The sequence below is a fragment of the Sander lucioperca genome, chromosome 12 (genome assembly GCF_008315115.2).
Source record: "Sander lucioperca isolate FBNREF2018 chromosome 12, SLUC_FBN_1.2, whole genome shotgun sequence".
NCBI lineage: Eukaryota > Metazoa > Chordata > Actinopteri > Perciformes > Percidae > Sander > Sander lucioperca.
In genome coordinates, this window is record NC_050184.1 from 34672824 (window position 1) to 34682741 (window position 9918).

General features: G+C 40.6%; 1 protein-coding gene across 6 annotated transcripts; it reads right to left on the minus strand.

Moving 5' to 3' along the window:
• Positions 1–307: 307 nt before the first annotated feature.
• Positions 308–9385, minus strand: cd40 (CD40 molecule, TNF receptor superfamily member 5). 6 transcript variants are annotated; one of them, XM_031290621.2, is made up of 9 exons: positions 9240–9385; positions 7204–7285; positions 6373–6504; positions 6130–6276; positions 5942–6035; positions 4158–4216; positions 2757–2849; positions 2624–2649; positions 308–1125 (listed from the first exon to the last, which is right to left on the minus strand). In XM_031290621.2, the coding sequence occupies exons 1-9, from the start codon at positions 9303–9305 to the stop codon at positions 823–825; spliced, it is 1002 nt and encodes a 333-aa protein (XP_031146481.2). In that variant the 5' UTR covers positions 9306–9385; the 3' UTR covers positions 308–822. The 6 variants fall into 6 exon arrangements, with proteins under 6 accessions (XP_031146481.2, XP_031146483.2, XP_031146480.2 ...); XM_031290623.2 differs by having other exon boundaries at positions 2624–2640; positions 9240–9384; XM_031290620.2 differs by having other exon boundaries at positions 2624–2646; positions 2754–2849; positions 9240–9384.
• Positions 9386–9918: the final 533 nt, after the last annotated feature.

The following is a 9918-nucleotide window of genomic DNA, read 5'->3' on the forward strand; positions in this document are numbered from 1 at the left end:
CGGTTTTTTTTTTAAGACTTTAGATTTTAAGACGAGGGGGAGAACATTCCTCTTTGTTCGATTTTGTTGAAAGTAAAGTGGGCTTTCCAGTCGGCTTCACGACTCATTTAGATAAAAAAAAAGACGCGCTACCCAGCAGCTAGGGCTGGGCGATATGGAGAAAATCAGATATCACGATATTCCTGACCAAATACCTCGATATCGATATTGCGGCGATATTCTTGGGTTGACAATTGGTGCTTTAACAAAATATCTTCACACTTAGATTTTAGATAAATAATCATCATAATGTGTCTACGTGGGGAAAAGGCAAATAATAGAACAGCTAGAACAGTCTGGTAAGTTCAGAAAAGTACACCACTTTACTGTAATCCAGTTGCACTGGACTGCAGTCTGCAGACGGGCGTCTTGTTCAAAAGAGAGGGAGTAAGAGCGGCGGCGCTGAGAGAATTGAACAAAACTTATTTTTATACGTTCTGAGGCTGGGTTTTTAAAAGGCAGCTTTGTCTAGAAAACTCCACTACCGCTGTGCAAACGGCAGACTAGTTGAACATCCGGGCCCTAGCTGTCAGCGGACCGTTCGGAAATGAATTGAACCGCTCCACTCTGCTGTTGTTGAAGCTGCCTGTAAAAATCCATCTTTTATACAGCCTATGGTGAAAACTCAGCGTGAAGCACGGTGAGACAAAATGTATGTTGTTATGTTTCCAAATCGGCGGCAACCTGTGACAACTGCCCCACTGTCATTTCCAACCAATCGCATCATTCATCCCGCCCCAGCTGGTGGTGACCCAGGTTGTGCGCAATTCACATTTGAAGTATTTAGTGACCGCAGCTGTCTGGAAATGTATGCGGTTGGGATTCCTGTCGGGAGAGGACTGACGATTTCCCATATTCCTCAGTCACCAACTTTCCATTCTCAGTGAGAAGTAGACCTGCTGAAATCTCCTGGCTCGGCTGGTCCTCGTTTTCCTCCGGTGGCCCCGCACCACCCTCCTCTTGCGAGGACTGCAGCTCAGGCAGCTTCATGGACTCCTCCTCAGTAGCATCAGTCGGGTATGTTATCAGCACTCTGGTTTCTCGCAGTGGCTGCCTTTCATCTCCGAAACATGATCCGACACAGACCTAAAAGGGTAAAGTAGGATTAAAATGGAGAAATATTAGAAATGTAGAAAAGTGTGTTTACATGCACTGTAAGAAAACACAAAACCTGGTTTCCTTTTTTCAGGTTAAGGGATTAAGAATAACACTGTACTGTAGACTCTAAATTAAATGGTCATTTTAATAAAAGTTTGACATTTTGGGAACTACGCTTATTTGCTTTCTTGTCGTGAATTAGATGAGATGATCCATACAGTACTACTCTCATGCCTGTATGCTTAATATGAAGCTGGTGCCTGCAGGCAGTTAGCTTAGCATAACGACTGGAAACATATAGGAAAACAGCTAGCCTGGCTCCATCCAAAGGTAAACAAAACAACTTTTTTTAAAGTTCAGTTCAGCCACGGATTAAATAAATGACACCGGCGTTTAGTGAGGCTAGCTGGTTCCCCTGTTTCCAGCCTTTATGCTAAGATAAGCTAATCACCCACTGGCTGCGGCTTCGTATTTAACATGCAGATATAAAAGTAGTATCGATCTTCTAATGTTACTGGGAAAGAAGGCAAATAAGCAATATTAAAGTGTGCATATCAAAAAGACACTGGAGCAGGGAAAGTAACATCATGTTGGAATTTAAGCAATAATTAGAGTGCGGATGGGGCCGCATTTTTCTGTCCGAGCCCAGCTCGCGTCAGACAGAGCAGTAACCGAACCCGACCCGAGCCCGACAGGCATTAAGATATTCATGTCCGAGCCCGGCACAGTTAAAATCTCATTCTACACATGTAGGTTTGTTTGTGTGGAAAGCCCGCTTTTATTAAGCAACTGTAGGAAGGCATTCGGAAATGTCAACAGATGAGCGCATCAGCGCACACGGGGGAACAAGCGCACGTTAAGAAGCCGTTTAATTTAAAATGTCCAATGTGTTAACCTTTCCTGATCGCTTTGTTTCCGACCGTGGTCAGAAAACCAGGGGAGACTCGTTACATCAGGGGCCGACGTTATAAAATGAATAACGTTGAGGTTAAAATCCCGTTTCTGGTGAGCAAATGAATGAACTTGGCTTTCAGTCTGGGGTTTATCTCGGACACCGCACACACTGTGTACAAAACTTAAACTTATCCCACCAACTCTGCTCCGGTCGCATCTACAACACGTCTGCTTCCTCTTTCTCTATCTCTCTTCTGCCCACTTTCCACACACCCACACCCCCACACACACACACACACGCACTGAGCTCTCTTAAAGGAGCCGCAGCACCATTTTACAACAAATGCCTTATCACGCTGATGTGACCGAGCCCGACCCGAACATCATTTGTAAATATCTGTCCGAACCCGGCCCGGCCCATCAGGTCCCATTGGGTATCCATCCTCTAGCAACAATGATTTCCAACGTAATCATTCACAGTATATTGTCTTGTTTTAAAGTGCAATTCATTGGATTGTTTACAGAATATTACTGGTAACTTTAGTCAGTTTACTGCAGTCAACAAAGCACACAACAATCAATTTACCTTTACCTTTCCTCGTGCATCTTCTTGTTCAGCTAACACAGAAGGAAGAAAAACACAGAGCATTAGTACATCAAGTGCATTACTGAAACTTGAACTCAATACATATATTATAAGAGAGAGCATTTAGATCACAGCATACCTTTGTATAGACACCACACAATCACAAGTACGACTGATACCCCAATCAGAGCCAGAACAACGATCAGAACTATGTGCCCCCTTGAGATTGCCTCTGCAATACAAGAAACAGAGAAAAAGAAAAAAACATTAACAAGGGCTGTGTAATTAATCACATTTTGATCGTGATTTTGATTTTGGCTCCTAACCATCACAAAAACAATGTCATCAACTTTACGCATTACATTTTGCAAGTAAACTCTTATTTTGAAAAAGGGGAATTCAATAAAAGTTCAACAGGGAAACGTATTAAAGGGAACTTTCACAGTTCAATGTGTTTCATGGTTGATTTGTTTAACGTTTTACGTCACTGAAAATAAGCTTTTTATCGCTCTTTCGGCCTCGACTCAAACTAAAAGGGGACAGTTGCTGCTCCACACCAGCTGCCTTTAGATATCAGATATGCTCCCTGTATTTCTGTTTTTCAATCTAGGCTGAAGACACATTTTTTACTCACGGGCCTTTTCACACACTAATCTCTCAATTTGTTATCATGTCTATGATTCCGTAATTGTAAATTGCTGCCAGTTGTTGTCGTTGGGATGTTCTTTTTGTGTTTTCTTTCTACTTTTTCCACTTCTTTCTACTTCTTTTATACAGCGCTATGGTCAGCTTAAGCTGTGTTTAAATGTGCTATATCTGTGTGCTATAAACTTCACTATATCTGCCACACATTTGCATTCTAGTAGAGGAAGCACGAATAGGAAGGTGTGAAGATTCTCAGGGAGTCCACACTCATGTTTTAAATGATTGAATGAAGTGATTCTTTAGTAGGGCTGGGCGATATGGAGAAAATCAAATATCACGATATTTTTGACCAAATGCCTCGATATCGTTACCGTAACGATATTGTAGTGTTGACTATTGGTGCTTTCACAAAATATTTACACAATGAGATTTTTGATAAATAATCATCAGTAATGTGAATATAATGACTAAGTGGGTAAAGGCAAATAATAGAACAGTTACAACAGTCTGGTAAGTTCAGAAAATGACATCACTTTACTGTAATGCAGCCTTTAAAAGCAGGAAAAGACAACACTTATGCCATATTACGATATCCAAAATCTAAGATGATATCTAGTCTCATATCAGGATATCGATATAATATCGATATATTGCCCAGCCCTAATCTTTAGCCATTAATACACAGCGGCGTCTACACACAAATGTAAACCGTGCAGAGGTGAAAGCTTCTAATCCCACAGTCTAAACCACAGACCAACATAGATTTATGTGATGTACTGTCTCAGCTCCTCTGCAGTTTCGTTTTGAGTAAGACGGCGGTAACCACACAGCTGCAGGAGGCAAGAAAGCTTAAGGTGAGAAACCGTTACCATTTATCAGCCTACGCAGAACTCACCGCAGATGTTGTCAGATATGTCCGTTCCGCTTCGTTGAATATGGTATCCATTCTCACATCTGCAAATACATTTCACAGCGTTAAAGGATATACCTGGTTTCGGATTTAGGTGATTTGTCCTGAAGTGTCCTATTCCACTCCTATTTAAAACATACTGACACCTTTAGTGAATTGGGTACTCTGTGAAAAGTGACAATAATTTATGAACAGCGGTAGCAGCACTACAAAAACACAAAAAAAAGTCTCAATACTTATTGCCCCAGTTTACAAATGAATCTTGTTATGCCGATACGTTACAGCCAACAAGCCTTCATCACAGCATTGATAGAGAATGAGCAATCATCCCTTCCACACTCATAAATAATATACCACAGAATACAAACACACATCAAATCCCACTCGGAAACCATAATATGTTGTAGAAAAGAGTGAAATAGTTCTACAACCTAAATACAGTTTGAGGCCCTACTTGCAGGACTCTTTCAACATTTTGGCAAATGTGCTTTTTTACAGATGGTTGGATAAAAAGATCAATACCACTCTCATATCTGGCCAGCATAGCTTAGCATAAAAAGTGGAATTGGGGGAAACAGCTAGCCTGGCTCTGTCCAAACACCAAAGGTAACAAAATTCCCCTTACCAGCGCCTCTAAAGCTCACTGATTAATATTATATTATATATATATATATATATATATATATATATATATATATATATATATATATATATATATATATATATATATATATATATATTATATCTTATTTGTTTAAAAATGACACGTTGTTGATTCACGAGGGGTTATGTGCTGGACTATTTCTTGGTATGCTGCTGGACAAAGAATCATATTTAACATACAGATATGAGGGTGGTATTGATCTTTTCATTGAACTTTCTGTGAAAAGCGGATTTCCCAAATGATTCCCTTTAATAGGGAATTATGAAACTAACCGTATTTAGAGTAAAAGGTAAGCTCGAGGGAGACTGTAACAAGACAAAACTTAAATACGGAAAAATAACTTCCATGTTGAAGAAAAGTGGTGGGGCTCTAATGAATTTTTTTTTGTGTTTTCTAGGGGTGCACGATTCAGAAAATGTCACGATATCGATTTTTAGGCTCAAGATTCAATTCAAAATCGATTTTCGATTCAGTTCTTGATTAAAAAAACAATTCACAGTATGTAAATGTAGTTACTTTTCCCATGTGATTGCAGTAGACAAAGTAAAAAATATTTTGTTTTTAAATAAAAAAATATGAATCGATTTTTGGAATTCTATGAATCGATTTTGAATCGGTAGAGCTTGAATCGCGATATGTATACGATGATACGCGATTTTTTTGCACACCCCTAGTGTTTTCGGAGCACTGCTTTCACAGTTCATATGTAGGTTACAACTACAACTACAGTTGAAAATTAGCCGGCTGGCTAACACTGGCACATTTACAGAAATGTTGATTAACGTGTGTTGTCCTTTGTAAATAAAGAATAAGAATCAGTTCCTTTAGACCAGCAGTCAGACCGACCGGTGGTGAGATGTCGCTGTTCAGAATGCTAGATTTGGTTTACCAAAGACGCTAGCGAAGCCACACAGTACAGAAAATAAGCACAGCAGAGACCACAGATAGGTCTGACCTCTGTGTTTTACTGTATATCTTTAAACGTTAAGGCTGAAAATGACAACAGAAATAAACAGGTTTTTCCGATTGCACATATCTTCGAAAAAAAATAACCAGTGGTAATTTTTGTGTTAGCGCAAAGTCATAGTGAGTCGTCAATACTTACACTGTCCATTTCATACAGACACTGCGCCATGAGCTGTCGTTGGAAAATGTGCCATCAGGACATTTCTGACACACTGTGTCCTCCATATGGGTGCCTAAAAAACAGAGTGCGATAGATTCAGCACATTGTCAAAACAAAGCTGATCATTCTTTATGTTCAGTATTTAAAAGGAAAAAGATGTGCCATACCTATGTGTTGAGCCCCATGTCCTGGTTTACAGGTTGTGTGCGGCACACAGGTTATGCAATCTTCACTGGAGCAGTGGAATCCCTCTTTACACATGCAGGGGCTTTGTTTCTTCTTGCTCTTGTGGACAACAACCTGAAAGTTTTTATCTGAAAGAAGAATGGACACGAGTCGTACACTGTGCAACATCAAACTAAAATCCATTGGTATGTAGTATAGGAACAGTTTGGTTTCATTTGTCTTACTTGGGTCACAGTATGGCTGACGTTGACACTTGGTTTCCTTTGTGTATTCCTCCTGATATTCATTATCCCCACATCCTATGCACTGAGGATCCCGACAAGAGCTGGGGGAGGACGATGACGGCATTCTGGTCCCTGAAAAACATAGTGTTGCGTCATAACAACTGTAGATCTGTGCAGTATTATAGTATTTGTCTCAAGTAGATGTAGTAAATGGGGACCAGTGGCTTAAATGAATAGTTTGACATTTTGGGAAATACGCTTCCTGAGAGTCGGATGAAAAGATTGATACCACTCGCGTGTCTGTCAGTTAAATACAAAGCTACAGCCAGAATACAGATAGTTTAGCTTCACATAAAGACTGGAAACAGGGGGAAACAGCTAGTCTGGCTCTGACTCCCAGACTCCAAGTGGACATCTTAAAATGTCTTGTTTGTTCCACCAAAAGTCCAAAGTACCCCAAAGATTATTGCATCACAATGATATAAAACAAATCCTCTGATTTGGGAAGCATACAACATTAATTGATTAATCAACAAATCATCTCAGCTCTACCTAGACGCAGCTTTATATTTAACATATGGGAATGAGAGTGGTATCGATTCTTCTCCTCTAAGTCTTGGCTAAGTTAAGTGCTGTGGACATTAGGATGGGGAAAGAAAAAACCAACGCAGGAAAAGAGAGAAGCTAAGAGAAAGCAAAAGTAAATGTTCTTAGTATCAGTATTGATGCTTTTTGTGTCATCTCCCCCCACATCCTGTATGTCTATATTGTTTTCATGTGTTGTATGCCCTGCGGGGACAAAATAAAGTTTTAGAAATTGTGTGTACGTACCTGGACCACACATTTTGCAGCATTGGCCATTCAACTCATATTCAGTTAGTGGGTCACACTGGGGCTGAGTGGCGGTCATCGCCTGCAAAACAAACAAGTGTGTGACATAAGATGTAGTCAGGCCTTGTTTCCTCTGTACTGATGGTGTTGTGTCTCCCATAGACAGTGAAAGAAATGGACACAGCGACGCCACAGACTTCAACAGAGACCAGTGAAGGATATTAGAAGCACTTTTCCGGTGATGGCTGAGCGTTACTGCGCAGCCTCAAACTGAGCTTGACGACGCAGATATGACGTGAGCAACTTGTCTGAAAGTTGTAAGTCTTCTGGTAGCTGTGCCAAGAGAAATCTCAATCATTCCCAATCTTGCAGAGACGGAGAGCGTGAGTAGGTGCTGTCCATGAGCAAAACGTTGCTGAAATATTTTGTTCCGATGCTTTCATGGACTCTCTATGGGCTTCTCCCTTGACTGTACAGTATGCCTCCACGTCCCCCCGATTGCCTGCGAGCTTCTCCTGACTATACGGTAATTTCTCTACTGTGCGACAGAAAGTCGCGTTTACAAAAACGACTGCTACAGGGCCATAACGTGAGATACAAGGTAATGGAGCCTTTTATACATTTTCGTGTTTCTTTAGAAATAAACAATGGAAAAATAGAGTCTTCAAACGCTTCAGATGTAAAGTTACTCGCTGATAAAGTGACGCCAAAATTAATGGGAGTCAATGGAATGCTAGCGGAAGGTGATGGCTAGCATTCCAGCCATCACCTGGGGAGGACCTTGCACACTGCTCCAACAAACTCCAACATTCTAAAGTTGTAAGCTGTTGGCAATTGTCAGTTGGTAGTCTTTAGAATGTTCATAAAACCAACTGCCAGTCCACACTGCCCAGACAGTAACAGACAAGACTGACTTTTGTCACCTAGTCCTACCTTTTCTTATTTGAGTTTTGGTTTAATATAACATCATGGATGAAGTGGAGACCTTGTTGAATGTGGCCAAAGTAGTTATGGTCTACCTGGCCTGTAAAGCTGCTAGCCGTTTACAAGAGAGACGGCAATCAAGACGAGCCAGGAGGAGACTGTGGTGTAAACCTTGGATATTGCGACATGCAAAACAGGCCGTCTATCCTAACTTGTGTCAAGAACTTTGCTCAGAAGATACTCCAGCTTTTGCGAATTTTGCCCGTTTTGCTCCTCAAGTTTTTGAGGAATTACTCACTATGGTTACTCCACTAATTGCCAAAAAAAAACCAACACTCATTTTAGAGACAGCATTTTGAGCTGTTAGAATGTTGGAAAATGGGCTACATTGGTCTGACATTCTACAACTCCACCAGACCAGACTGGACATGTCAAATTCTAACAACTCCATCCAACAAACACAGACGGGCTGGCCCACACTGACCCAACTGTTGGTGTTTGTTGGCGTTTGTTATAGCAGTGTGCAAGCTCCTAGCCTCAGAAACTCCCCATAGGAGGTACGCTTTCCGGATGCTCGCTTAAACCCCCCTTAGTTGTTTCTCCCTGTCATCACTGTTGGTTCACTTCCTCTATTAGCAAACTGTTACTGGGCGTGGCGTAAAGTACCAAACATTCAACAAGACGATTGTTTTGAAAACTGACAGCCAGGTGCTTTTCGTTCTTTCTTTTACATTTTTTTGTTGTTGTTGCTATTAATATCAATACTTTGCGTATAAGGATTCAGAAAAAAAAAAAAGTCATGTGATTTCATTTCACCGCAAGCCTCCTCACTGGTGCAAGGAAAAACGAAAGTGAAAGTGAGTTTTAACAAACGTGCGTCATAGGCTGTAGCCTTGAAATAAAATGTGCAACTTCGACCAGACTATAAGATTAAACGATTTCGGAATAAAAGATGGCTAGGATGAACTAGAAGTAACATCATGTATAGCAAACGACCACACGACTAGACGATAAAAGGTATTGCAGCTGCTTTCAGTTATCACCAGTCACAATCTATGTTTGTTTTTTTTGTTTTTACAACAAAATGCATTCATTGTTTTAAAGTTACTTACCACAAAGCCCAGCAGCAGCAGCAGCAGCAGCAATGAATGCATCTTACTGAAGTGTGCTGACAGCATGTCGTCGCTCTCTGTCTGTGTCTGTAGCGATCCGTAAGACCGCCTGCCTCTTCTACTAACATGAAGGGAAGGGAGGGGCTACGCGAGGCGAGGGAGGGGGGTTTCCTCTTCACTTGACCATTTCCTGTAAATGATTCGTGACGTAGCCTACCGTCAGTTTGGTTTCTAAAATGTCCAGACATTGTCCTTAAATATCATACCCCAGCCACGACATGAAAGCTTGTGGTTGATTTAGACTAGGGACATTATTAAAGTTCAGTATATTAGTGGTGAAAGTAGAAGTAGCCTATACTCTTTTGTCACAGTGTGTAAATACTCCAATACAAATAGAATACAAGTCCTGTATATAAAATGTATAGGCTCCTTAAGTAAAAAGAACTAACTTAAAACTACTACTAAGAAGAGGACTGCTCCCTGTCAGTGTTGCGTTATGATATGTTATTATATTATTAATGTGTGAGCATCTTTTTACGGTTGCAGTTGGCTGAGGTGGATCTAATTTGAAGTTTTATTCATCTATGGAATCTAGTTTAGTCTACAGCAACGCATTATATTTAATACACTCATTGTGTATTTTGTATTTAAAATGTCAATCTGCAAAGAAACCAGTAAC